Source organism: Trichosurus vulpecula, chromosome 7 (assembly GCF_011100635.1).
Source record: "Trichosurus vulpecula isolate mTriVul1 chromosome 7, mTriVul1.pri, whole genome shotgun sequence".
NCBI lineage: Eukaryota > Metazoa > Chordata > Mammalia > Diprotodontia > Phalangeridae > Trichosurus > Trichosurus vulpecula.
Window position 1 is genome coordinate 91,009,643 of NC_050579.1, and position 13,533 is coordinate 91,023,175.

The window sequence follows — 13,533 nt, forward strand, 5'->3', positions numbered from 1 at the left end:
GCTTGATTAAAGTCCTTCAGCTTGCAAAAACACATTTGTTCCAATAAACACATATTTAAATACCTTCTACTATAGACAAGACACAGTGCTAGGCAATGAAGATATTACAAAAATACGTGATATAGGCCCTCCTACCAAAAAGCTCAAAACTCTCAAGAATGGAGATGATGAATCAAAGAGAGAAGTCCAGATGAAATGCCTTGAGAAACCTGAGAGGGAGATAGGAAGTAACATTGAAGTATATCAAGTGACAAGTATTTATCATTCACCTACTATGTGCCAGGTCTTGTGCTAGGTACTGGAGAAAGAGAGAATAGAAGTCCCTGCTGTTAAGGAGAGCACATTCTATCAGGGAAAGACAACATATAAAATACATAAAAAACAAATACATTATAATTTTGGAGAGGGATTAGTAGGGGAAGGAAATGTGAATCGGGACGTGAGAATTCTAAGAGACAAAGGTGAGGAGGAAGATGCACAGAGCACTTCAGATATTAGAAAAAGCCTGTGCAAAAGCTATTAAAAGCTAAATCACAAAAATAATGTTTGATTACCTAGCACAATGGAAAAAATTTGAATTTTACTCCAATCACAGTGAAAAATGAGTTTTGTTTCTATGAGATTCATTTACAAGATAAAGCTTCTTTTGTATCCACTAAAATATTACATTAATACAATTAAATTTTTGCAACTTAGCAATTAAAATTATTTTTATAATTGTTTATTCTTCAGATTGATACATTATCATCCTCACTTGATAACTTTTTAAACCACAAACTAAGGAATCCATGTACACTGCAGACAATAAAATACAAGGACTGTGACAGAATAAGTTTCATTATAATTTTATTTTAAAATATCCACTCCCTAAATTTATGAAATAAAATGGTTAAAGATTTTTTAAAGGATGTATATACTGCTAGACATGTTGCATCATTTCATAAAGTAGTAATTTCAGCTGGAATAGGTTTTATTTTAATTAAAACAATATATTCATAAAAATGTTTGAGGGAAACTCCATTACCACTAATATTTTATTTTTAAATTTTGGGCCACCTTTTAAATAATATTTAAGTGTTTAGGTATTAAAATTTGAAATAGTTTAATCTGTAGTTTTCCAATTAGTTTGCTTGCCAGATCATAAGAAGTATTTTAATGAAGAAAAATTTAGACAAATTTTTAAAAGATAATTCATCAGTCAGGATGGCACATTATTACATTTTATTAAATTTTTTGAAAAATTTTGATCAGTTTTTCCATGGTAATCCAAATATTAAAAGCCTGACTTTACATCATCTGCTTTCAATAGTAAATATGGTTAGAGCTCTCCTATAAACATATCTGTCATGAAGAATAATGACCAAGATAATGAGCAAAACAAAACATGGATCAAATATTATGTGAGTAGTAAATAATGGGAGGGAGAGAGTACCTAAAAATGGTCAAAGCAAAGAGAAATGTTTGGTAAACTGAAATAGAAATTAATGATAAAAGAAACCCTGTTTGGAAACTTAGATGCCTAAGTAGAACTCGTGACTTTTCTCTCCATCCTGTGAAATCACTGAATAGTAACCCCTTTTTATGTTGCTGTCTTTAAAGGCTTGAAGACGGTGCTTTTAAGCTCACCATTTATACTACTTAAGAGACCAATGTATAATCTGATTCTCCCTCCCTGGGAAAGACTGTATCTAGATTTTTTTAAAGAAATGATTCGAAACAATCATACTCTTGTGGATGAACAAATTTAACTTAAGCCATTTGTAGTGTTTATTTACTCATTTCCTTTTCTAGAAACTGAAATCATAGCAAAGATTACAGTAATTTTTTCGGTTAACACTGAGTTCTAGGATCTCAGAAGTAAGTTCTCTTTCAAATATTGCTAAAAGCATTAATGCAAATTAAAAGTTAAAATGTGCAATCTTTATTCTGACATTCAGATACATCAAAAAAATTGTTTTTCAGTAAATAAAACTAACTGCAGCACTTTAGCTGCATCCGGCTTTTGAGGATAAAGCACATGCACCTGTTCCAGTTGGTTTATTGCACATCAATAGGTACAGTCATATCATTCTCCATTCACATGTGTATTGGGAATATTCATTTCCCACCACCACATACATTTTCCATAAACAAAACTCCAAATGTTTCACATAAGTTGCTATGACACAAATCATAAAATATATTTGGTAATATGAAATAATTAATGGTAGCACTTTTTAGGTGTAAGTTAACTTTTGCCCTGGGAGTTGATTTTTTCCACAGAAAAACAGTCAGCAATGAGGAATCAATACTGTGAACACTGCTGCACATACCACCCACCGCTATTTAGTGAACTTTTTCACTGGCAATTAGTGCAGCAGAAACATAGAAAAGAGAGCACTGTGCTTAGGTTAACCAGTTTGATTCAGCATTGAGTACCAAGTATGTACATGGTTTTGTTAACAATACTTTCTTGATAACAGGCATTTTGACATGAAACAGAAACATGCTAGGTAAAATGTTAAATGTGTGCACCATAGGAATGTTTTAAAAATTGTTCCATGGTGTTATACAGAATTGATTACATCCAGTTAAGAAAATTTCCATTTCAAAATGAAAGTCTTTATTAATTGTGGTAAGATAAAATTAGCATATTTTTACGTGATCCCTCAAAGTTGGCTACATATATGCTGAAAAAGACATTTGAGAAAACACTCTACAGAACAGCCCAAAAAGTTTATAGGGCAGGTTACTGAAAGCTTAACTGTCTTTAATGAGAAAGACTAAGTATATGTTGCTCTATTAAAATGCTACCTGTTTTTGGAATTGTGGAATCAGCCATTGAAAGCCCACTAAACCTAATACTGCTGCATATAAAATATCCATATATCAAGAAGGGGTCTGCTAAAGAAATTATTTTTGGTATGGTACAAAGTAGATAAATCTATCATCATTCAGTGCAAAAGAAAAGTAATTAAAAACTATCTAAAAACTGACTATAAATAGTATATACACAATTTTGGTTTCATGCACAGATAGTTTAAATCACCTATTTTGAAACTACTATAAAGTCAAACTGCTGCACTGTTGTTAATATGAATATCTAGAGTCAACTCTACATATTTCCTGACATTTGTCTGCCATAAGAAAAAACAAAAATTAATTTCTATTTAAGCATGTTAAATAAGCTTCTTAGCTGAAAGTTCAGAGCTTCCAGGTGACTTGTCAAACTGATTACTGATGTTTTTATTACCATTAATTTTAAGTCAAATTTTCAGTTTTGTATACTATGACATTCTACTACTATCCTAAACTGACTTTTTAAAAAATGAGATTTGGAAAATGTTTCAATCTTTTAAAGTGCCCATTAGAGCTTTCCCAACAAAAACATTTACAACAAATGTTGCCAGAGTTTTACCTTGGAAGTTGAGATTTTTGACAATATGACAATCTCTTGCCAACCAAGGAACAGCAAAACTTGGCCATAGGGAATCAGTGTTGCCACACCCTATAAACCAGCTCTATCACAGTAAATACATCTTAAGTACCATTAGCTGAAGGTGAGATGAGACTGCATGAGGGTTCCAGAGTAGGCATACATTAAGTCCATGGAAACCCTTCAAGGTGATAAGGTACCACCACAGAGAGTAAACTTGTAAATCAAGTTCTACAACTAAACTTCCAGAAACAATGTTTAAGGGAAGAAAAGGACATAAAGGTCTTTTATAACCAGCAGCAAATTAGAGCTGTGTTTGTATAATTGCCATTACAACCAATTAAAAAGGAAAAACCCAAATGAATTAATGAATGCCTCTTTTTATAATTAATATAAAATATAACCACTTATATTTCTTTTATTAAAGAACTCTGATGTTGACTGATGCAGTAGGTTGTTTTAGCCAGAGACACAGCCTATATCTATTCCATCAATCTAGGCTACCTACTCCCTAAATACTTCCCCCAACCTCCTCCCAAGCCAAAAAAAAAAAAAAAATCCTTTTTAGAACTTGGAAGGTTAATTGATTACAACCTGGAGAAATAAATCTGCTTTTACAAATGCAATTATTTGCCTTTAGAATTTCATCATCTAGAAAAATACAATGTTTTCACAGAAAAGGAAAGCAACCAATGTCTGTGAAATAAAACGATGCACATGAAAATCTCTATGGTTAACAAGTGGTCTCACTGCATGTAACACATAATTTTATGTTTATAAATCTAATTAGCCTTAATGAGGTTGTAACTTGGATAAACATTAAAATAGTTATAGTTCTTACAATTCTTACAATTTGTACACGGACAATTCACCAAATGCAACTTTTAAGAGCTAGTTTCCCCCACCCACTTCCAGGGGTGGTGGGGTGGGGGTGGGGGAGGTAGGGAGTGACATGGAAGGGAAAAGAAAACATGAGGTAACACCAATTGTGGTGTCTAAAAGGTTACTTGCTGGTTTTATATGTCTGTCAATCACCTCATGAGAAACACTCAATCTAACCTTTGGCTTTACCTAGGTTGTAGTCCCCTGAGCTAATAATGACAGATAACTATAACCATAATATTAAAGGTTTAACACTACATAAGCTTTACAAAAAGAAAAATGTCAAATCAACTTTTCACAAGTATTAGGAAAATTGTAAGAAATAACCAGATTCTTTGCTTTTTAATGTAGACCTTAATAATTACCTGTTCCTTATAGAAATACTAGAGGAAATGGTTCAACAAAGAATCAAACTGGTTTCTCTTGGTATTTGTATCATCACACTGAGCTTCTTTGCTCTTTTGCTGTGAGCAGACAGTGATTATTTTGGAGGAGGAAAAATAAGAAAGTGTGGAATTAGTAATGCAGATGCTGAAAGGCAAGTGGCAAGACTCTACAAGAAGAATGTCTCCAGTAGATACTCCTTTGTTCCCATCTCTACTGGCATCTACCCCCAAGGGAAAAGGCCAGAATAACCAAAGCCAACTTAACAGTAGTGTGCAGAATTGTCAGCTGACAAACAACATAAAAAACAAGTCACGCGGTGTTATCTGTGGTCACGTTCTTCAGGGTTAGTCCAGTAACTCAAGACTTTACATTCTTCCGTCTTTATTCATTTATTGATTTTAATTAAACATGTATAGGTTAATAAACAGACATAGTCCAGAGTTAGTAGGTTGGTATTATAACATTTATTAAAATAATGCTATGGGTTAATAGAAACAGCAAAGAACCAAAGAATTAAAATGCAAGCTATGTAAAATCCCAACTAAAACCCGAATGTGTCTAATGTATTCATTCAGTAGCTAACTAAAAGCCCAAGAAAGACAACACTCTCAATATAATAAAGTACTGCAAAACAATTGGCAATTTTCAGTTATCAAAATTGTGGGTTTTGCATTTTGTATCTTTTTCTCAATCAGGAAAAAAATTCTTTTTGAATGTTATATAACATACATATAAAACAAGATAGAAAAATACATTATAAACTTGTAACAATGGCTGTAAATACATTATCTTACATGTTTCTCATAGGCAATAGGTTGGTTATGGTACATACATAGCATGAAACTACTAAGATAATAAAGAATAGACAAAATACATGTCAGCTGTACGGTAGCATACAAGCGACACTCCCATCTACCCACTCTAAAAAAAATTACATAATACTGTCAGAAAAAAAGTCTTAAAACTACATATTTTAATAAGAAATAAATTCAATAAAGAATGATAATACTGAGAACCAAGGCATTCAGAGATTTCAAAAGTCATGCTTTTTTTAGTTGATCCAAAATTTTGTCAACTGAGTTTTCAAAAGTTTGTTTAGAGCAAACATTACTCGTAAATGTCACACATGTATTTCATACACTTCCTTTCTTCCCAATAAAAGACCTTTGATAAACATCTAAAATGTCCAGGTTTATCATAGTTGAGATGAAACTGGAACAAATACTGGTATCATTTTAGCAAATCTCTCCTCAAATGTTTTGAGTGTCGCGAGTTTATTCAACCAACCAAAATAAAAATCAAAATGGCACAGCATATATTGTAAGGAAATCAAAATATTGCATATGTAACAGGAAGACAAAGCGGTGGCACATTAAACAAAAGCTAGCTGAATATAAAGGGATGAATGTCTATTGCATAGTAAATAAACTGAAAATCATTTCCAAGTGAGACAAGGTGATAGATGAGGTCACCATGCAGGTGCTTACTGAGCTTTACTGCTGACCTTTGACTTCAAAGCTGTGAAGGTATGTAAGAGGGAATGAGTTGATAAGTTGGGGAACACAATGTCACTTGATAATTTGCCATGTCTGGTACTGAGTTGCTAAAAAATGAATAATCATGCAAATATTTAGAAATCAGCTTTGTGCACAAATTGCTTCAACTATTACACAAGGCCAACTGTTTGAACTTCACAGGAATCAGGAAGCTTAAAGGGATACATAGTTGAGCCTTTATATGCAAATTAATGCTAATTTCTAACATTCTTTTAAAAGTCAAAAGCAAAGGAAGTTATAACTAATGAAAAAGTTGTATCATAGAAATTATCTGACATGGCAGGTATAAGTTCTATAAAATTCTGTATAAGTTTTAAGTAACTTTTGGACTAAAAATTGGTAAAATTCACAAAGCTTTATTTTGTGAAATTAGTGAAGTCTTCTATAGGTCACTACTATTTCAATCAATAAGAATATAACTCATCCTCTTAAACAAAACAGCCCTCTGTTTACTTTTTTTAATCTGATAGTGAGAAAGAGAACAACACAGTTTTTGTCTCAGATCCTTTGGGTTTGAGTTGAGCAAGTGCATGAAACAAAAGTACTTATGATTTTAAAAGAATGAAAATGTTTTAAAAATGAATGAGCAGTCTGGCATAAGATAGAAAAGTTATCAAATTTTTTTTTCACAGTATCAGATTTGGCAAATTGCATCAAGGTAACACAGCAAATATCTTTTAATTCAAACCATCAACTCGTGTCTTCCCCCCCCCCTCCCCTTCTCACACACTGGGCGGAGTGGCATGCATTCATTTGTTATCAGAGGGAGGAGCTGATTTTACGAGACACTTGACTTAAATGACCATGAAGGAAAATAAGGCACTTTCTTTTCTTTAGACTTATTCCAATACTTAAAAAATAAAAAAGAAAGACAAAAAGGCTCTTTTGGTCTTTTGTTTCTTGACAACCACCAGAAAAAATCATTTAATGAAATAAAGGGTTTCTTTGTTCTTTTTTTCTTTTTTTATAACACTTGAAAGTATAAAATGCTACATTTCCAAAAATATATATTTTTTTTTCTGCACCAGCACCCTTGTATAGTAAAAGTATCTACTTTTTTTGTTCATTTGTTTCAATGCACTACACTTTATCTACAATTTCATTACATGTATACAGCAAATAGGCAAGCATGGCTTTTACATCCTTAATGATTTTTCTATACAGGGAGGTTTAAAAAAAATATTTGAACAGTTTGCCCAGTAATGTGACACATAATGCATGTACCTTGTTCTCATATAATCTTTTAAGGAGGTGTAAAATACAGGCTCGGTAATTTTAACTCAGATTTTTTTTTTCTTTTTTAAAAAATAGTGTTGCAGTTTTGTTCTTTGCATTAGTTTTCAAAATTCCTTGTTAATTTTTCTTTCATGGCACACTTTCTTTTACTACATCAAATTTGGCAGGCAATATAAAAAAAGGCTGCAACTTCTGCCCTTTGAGGGCACTGTAGTGACTAAACAGCATGTCAAATTTTGAATACTTTTTGAAATCACTTCACCAATGACATCCCTGACCAAAGGTTCATGCATGATGCATCATCGCACAGTACATTCAGAGAGAGAGAGAGAGAGAGAGAGAGAGAGAGAGAGAGAGAGAGAGAGAGAGAGAGTAGAGAGAGAGAGAGAGAGAGAGAGAGAGAGAGAGAGAGAGAGAGAGAGAGAGAGAGAGAGAGCTTTGACTTCCCTATGAGAAGAAAAGGATTCCTAGAAGTCTCTCACAGTAACTGCCTCTGTCATCGGGTAGTTAAGGGCCATTTGTCTCCATTTCTTAAGAGAGGCCTTCTTACCGTTCGTTTAGGGCGGAACGCTAAAGGATGATCAGTGCTGAGGGATGGATTGGACCTTATTGCTTTACTACTATTCAGTGCAGGTTCTAGAACCACTTTCACCCAAACAGGGGGGAAAAAAGCGGAGTTGGAGGACAACAATTTCTTTTGTCTTTTGTTTGGTTAGATGGTAAGACGAACGGACAAGTGCCTCAGCTCGCTGCACTGATGACAGGCAAGCAAAGGCGATTACCAGTTAACTGATCAGCAGGCAGGCATGGTCAGGTCATCATTGGGTGAAGAGTTCAGAGGTCAGAAGGTCATAGGTTAGTTGCCGGTGGCGGCTGGGTGGTTAGAAACAAAAAACAAAACAAAAAAAGAAAGAAAAGATAGAGAAGAGATTAGTTTCAGCTAGTGACGGCTTAATGACAACATGAAAAACTAATCACAACTAATTAAAAAAAAAAAACAAGCATGTTTAATTCTGACAAACTGATTGACACCATCTACAGAATGCAATAAAATCATGACCATTTTATATCATGATTTGAACATGTGAAGGAGAGCCCACTCCCACAAAACTGGTTAACAGGAAAATAGAAATAAAATACAACTAACAACTAATGGTTAGTAGCAGTCAATGAAGGAAATTGAAAAACAAAAACAATGAATAGGTTTTGGAACTTGGTAAAAGAATTTTGAAACAGTCAGTGCAGTTATCAGTGTCTGACTGCTATTAAGCATTAGTACTTTCCCAAGTGCAAGCATTAAAGCAACTATTAATGATGGATGTGATTATTAATAACTGGTGGTTAAAAGAAATGAATTTAAAGAATTTAAAATTTCTATAAACATTTTAAACATAAACTCTGGGCCAAACAAGGTTTCTTTTGTTCAATAAAATTTTTATTGCTTTTCAATTATTCTATTTACAAACAACATGGAAATTCTTGGCCTCATGATACAAAGCAGTACTAAACTGTAGTCTAGCAGTGTAGGCATCATCATGGGAACCAGGAAAAGGCCAAGCCTTGTGCTCAAGCCAGTACTTTCCAGTTGAAAATACTATTTTACACATATAGAACACTTATAAAATGCACTTGCATGTAAACACTGTAAAGTCCTGCCATTTTAAATTCTATACTTAAAAAGCTCTAGATACATCAAAAAATAGAGGAAATTTCTAATTGATACTAATATGGCATTTTAAAACTACAAACAGCTCTCTTTATTCAATTTCAAAGCTAATACTCTGCAAATACAATAGAATCTGACATTTCATATACATTCCTGCTTTATATTTTTATATTTTAAAAGAAGCCACCTGTAAATACTATTTTCTTTTGCAAAAAAAAAAACAAAACAAAAACAAAATTACAGTAAAACATAAAAAATTCTCAAGTGGAAAAGTTATCATTCTCAATGTCCTTGAGCTCTTTCTTCCTTAATCATCCTCTATCACATTCTGCTTCAACAAACTTGGTCCACTTTAACAGTAGTATGATTTTTTTTTAAGACTTATTCAACAGCTTAATTAAAAATCTAACAAATTCTGAGGTTTGATAGAGTATTTTGTACTGTTGCCATTATGACTAAGGCAGAGGAGATGAAAGTGAGAATTCAGTGCAAAGTCAGATCTGTGCCATTTCATAAAATGAAATCCAGTAGGTATAATGTTCACAGATAACAAGAGTTTAAATGACCTAAATAATGGGCTGATTTACCTTCATATAATTAAAATGGTTTCTATGGTCTACCATTTAGGATACAATTTATAAACATTAAAATCATCACGCTAACTTCAATGTGACCACATCTTCCCTGAAAGTCTTCAAAATTCTGTTAATTGGGATTTTGTTTAAATTAAAAACAGCTGTTCCAAGAACGACAAAAAAAAAAAATATAAATATTTAATGTGGCACAATTTTACCACTTTACAGAGATTCTAGAAATACAGAATCTTAAAGCATTTCTTGATACAGATTATAATTTTGATTAAATGGTATTACATTTTATATAAATTAAGTGAATGAAAATTTCTGTAAAAACATCAGAAGAGTTCTTGGCATTATTTTTTTTGGAGTATATAACCAAAACAAGCTACCAATTAATGATACCAGTACACCTGGAATATATCCTCTGCCAAGTCCCTGGCCTTCTACAGTACACACAGGTTTATCAAGTGTGCAATACCATTTACAATTCATTACAATTAAAAGTGAGTCAGCCTGTTACAGGAATCAAATTCAGCTTTGTTTTATTTATAGTTGAGTCTTATTCTTAGTAAAATTTTACTAGTCAAACCTCCACCAATTCCAAAAGGCACACTTATAGGGATAACAGTTTGACATGTCCCAAGGGCTGAGTTTCTTTGCATTTTATATAATGTTTATACTATCTCTAAACCTATACATTGGATTAAAAACAAAAGAACAAAAAAACTACCCAGTGTACAGTAGTATCACAAAATAATTTGAGTTATTTTAGACATAATCCTTAGACCCAATGACTGACATGTTTACAGCGACACAACAGTGGTGTACAAGTATTGCTATTAAAAATTAGTATTTCGGTTTGCTGACATTGCATTTTGAATTAAATCAGTAACAAAACTAATCAACACATACATAATTACAAAAACAGCTATACATGGAATGTGTTGACAATTCCCAAATAACATTGTAATTTTCCTTTAATCTGCTCATTAACCACCTCAAGGTTCAGGAATATCATGTATGCCAGTACTGTTTTAAAATACAAGTGTAAGAAAAAAAAATTGAGGCACACATGGGAATAGTGTTCTTACAGTTGAAAAATTATTTTAAAAACATTTTATATCCTACATGAAATGTTTTCCTAACAATAAGAATAAAGCTCCACAATAGTCAAACTATCTATTTTCCTTGAAGAGAAAAATAAAGGTCACACTGTTTTCCACCGAAGGCCTTGTTTTGATGTAAGCAGACATGTGATTGTGGTTTTTGTAAATTATTACACAGTTTATAGGAAAATGGCCTCTAGTTATCTTCATGGATGGTCAGCTCATTACTGAGATCTTGTTGCATTTCTCTTATGACATGATTATGTGTAACTTGTATACAAGACCCTTTTAAGTATAAGAGGCTAAATAAATATTATTACCATTTATCTTTGGAAAATCAAACTATTCTGGTATAGACAATGGCTCTGTCCAACTTAGTGGAATATATTACAGAATGGATGGTGACCATGTAAAGCAGGTAGGTCTTCATAAGTTCACAGAAGTTGGAGTGTAGGACCTTATCCCTGTTTGCCACTGATAAGAAAGACTTTTGACCAACTGAGTTGTAAGGCAGCAAATATGCCTCATCAGAGAAGCCTGAAGAACATGTTTTGCTATATTGTTCGGGAATCTTATTTTGTAGTGAGAAAGCCTTAGAAAACAATCCAATGTCAATAAACCGAAAACAACACTTCTCAATCAACTTTACAATTTATGCAAGGGTCCAAGGGTACCTATAGGTGGCAAATTATAATGGTGAAAAGGAGAAAAATGAAGACTTATTCTCCGAAGTTTAGTTAACAGGGATATCCAAATAACTGGATCTATTTTCACTGCAGAACTTCAAAAGTTATTTTACCTTCAGATAATGTATTTTAGCAGCAAATGATAGGTGTCAAAGGATCCATTTTAGCAAGAGAATGAAAAAGTAAAAGAAAACTGCTTTTACTGATTCATATAAATCCAACTACCTTATATAGTAATCTTCACAGTCCTTACTTTGCTGACTTCAGTTAGGTACTCAACAAGCACTTCCTCATGGTTATGCAGTGGCTCGAATATTTTTATTACAAAAGGAAACGAAAACTAAATCTTCAGTTTTCTCCAGAAGTACTTGGGAGGAAAAAGATCCTTTACTTCTTGATCATTAAAGCACCCATCCATCCATTTTATTTTGCAACACCACACAGATATTTGAGTCAATTAAATGCTGATTTTTAAAAAGTTGGTGTGTGTGTGTGTGTGTGTGTGTGTGTGTGTGTGTGTGTGCGCACGCACGTGCGCGTGTGTGCATGTGTAAAATGTTAACAGCTCCAACCAAGGATGATTCATTTATATATTACTAGATATTATAAACCATTTCACATTAAATAGTCCTACAGGATTCAGTATGTTTAAAGACAGGAGGAGCCAAAACAGTTATAAAAGTGTCTTTAAAATTACAAATGGATTTAGATTTGTGGGGAAAGCAGAAGTGCACAGAAAAAAAAAAACCCACCATAACACTGCTCTGGCATGGTGTTGCAAATTTCATGTATACCCAATGCATTTCTTATACACGAGAACTGCATAACTAAACTAACCTCGGTCTGCGGTCACAATCCTTTGGTAAGGATGGACACGCATATCGTGCCTTCGAACTTTAGTAGCCACCGCACCTAGTTAAATTGCAATTACCAAGACAAAGTTAGAAGACATTCATTAAAAAAAAAAGGTAAAACAAAAAACACCACCAAAAAAAAAACAAACCCAAGAAACAAAAACAAAACAATCAAAAAAAAAAAAAAAAAAAAAAAAACAAAAACACAAACCCACCCCCCACAACCCAAAAACAAACATTAAGAGCAGGTTTATCAAAATGGATGTTCATTTACTACAAAAATTCATTTTAGGAAAGAAAGAAACAAGTTAAGGCACAGTAGTTTTAAAACTTAATCATAATATGTAGACTATATCTGTGTATACTAATATTGCATTCATTTCAAACATTCTGGCCTTAACCTGTTTTATCCATTCATTTATGATTCCCAAATTACAGTATTTCATGAAATCTATTAGACCCAAGCACATTTAAGCTTTACTAGTCACATATTCACTGAAGTGCCTTTCTTGGAGCAGGACTAATTAAATAATGCCATATTTAATACTGACAATTATTTGCTAACCTTAAGACCACTTCCAGTTTCTACCACTTAGAAAAGTTTAAAAGCATCTTAAAGCCTACAGATTGTGGTTTTAAACTTTGAGTCAATAAGTATGAACTGCAATGAATTAGGTGATTAGTAAAGCAAACAGTATAGAACACTTAGCAGTCAGTTTACTACTATACACTCCTTTATAAATTACAGCTACTTTTTCATAGTACAGACTAAACCAAATTTATTAGCATAATTTTATTTTATAACTATGTGCAAAAAGTGCAAGTAAGTCACTGACTGCTAGGCTAAGCTTTTTTTTTCCTCCAAGGCTGCTGAAACTAAGCATTTGTTAAATTCAGATCTGATGAGGGTTCAGTTAAGACCGTTCTTGAATTTCTTAGCCTTTCGTTGGGAAAGCCATACCTAAAGATAAAAGGAAGGGAATTAAAAATTAGTCATCAATGAAGATCTGATGTGATGCTACTACCAATCTCCTCACTACCACCAACACACATGTCTGCATCTGTTTTGAAGGGCACTGCTTACTTTTAAAGTATTTTAACGCGAAAATTGATATACATGCATGTTATCTGTGTGCATATGGGTTAAAACTCAGCAATGTTTTAAAA

General features: G+C 32.9%; 1 protein-coding gene across 6 annotated transcripts in view; it reads right to left on the bottom strand.

Moving 5' to 3' along the window:
• Positions 1-1,743: 1,743 nt before the first annotated feature.
• QKI (QKI, KH domain containing RNA binding) overlaps positions 1,744-13,533 on the bottom strand; it is a 194,682-nt gene continuing 182,892 nt past the window's right edge. For 3 of the 6 annotated variants that reach the window (XM_036766522.1, XM_036766517.1, XM_036766516.1), the window contains exons 7-8: positions 12,350-12,424; positions 1,744-8,349 (exon numbers count right to left, since the gene is read on the bottom strand). In XM_036766522.1, the coding sequence (XP_036622417.1) occupies positions 8,333-8,349; positions 12,350-12,424 (92 nt within the window). In that variant the 3' untranslated portion in view covers positions 1,744-8,332. Of the gene's footprint in view, positions 8,350-8,889; positions 13,328-13,533 lie in introns of those variants that run through there. The other 3 variants (XM_036766524.1, XM_036766521.1, XM_036766519.1) reach the window with 1 other exon arrangement.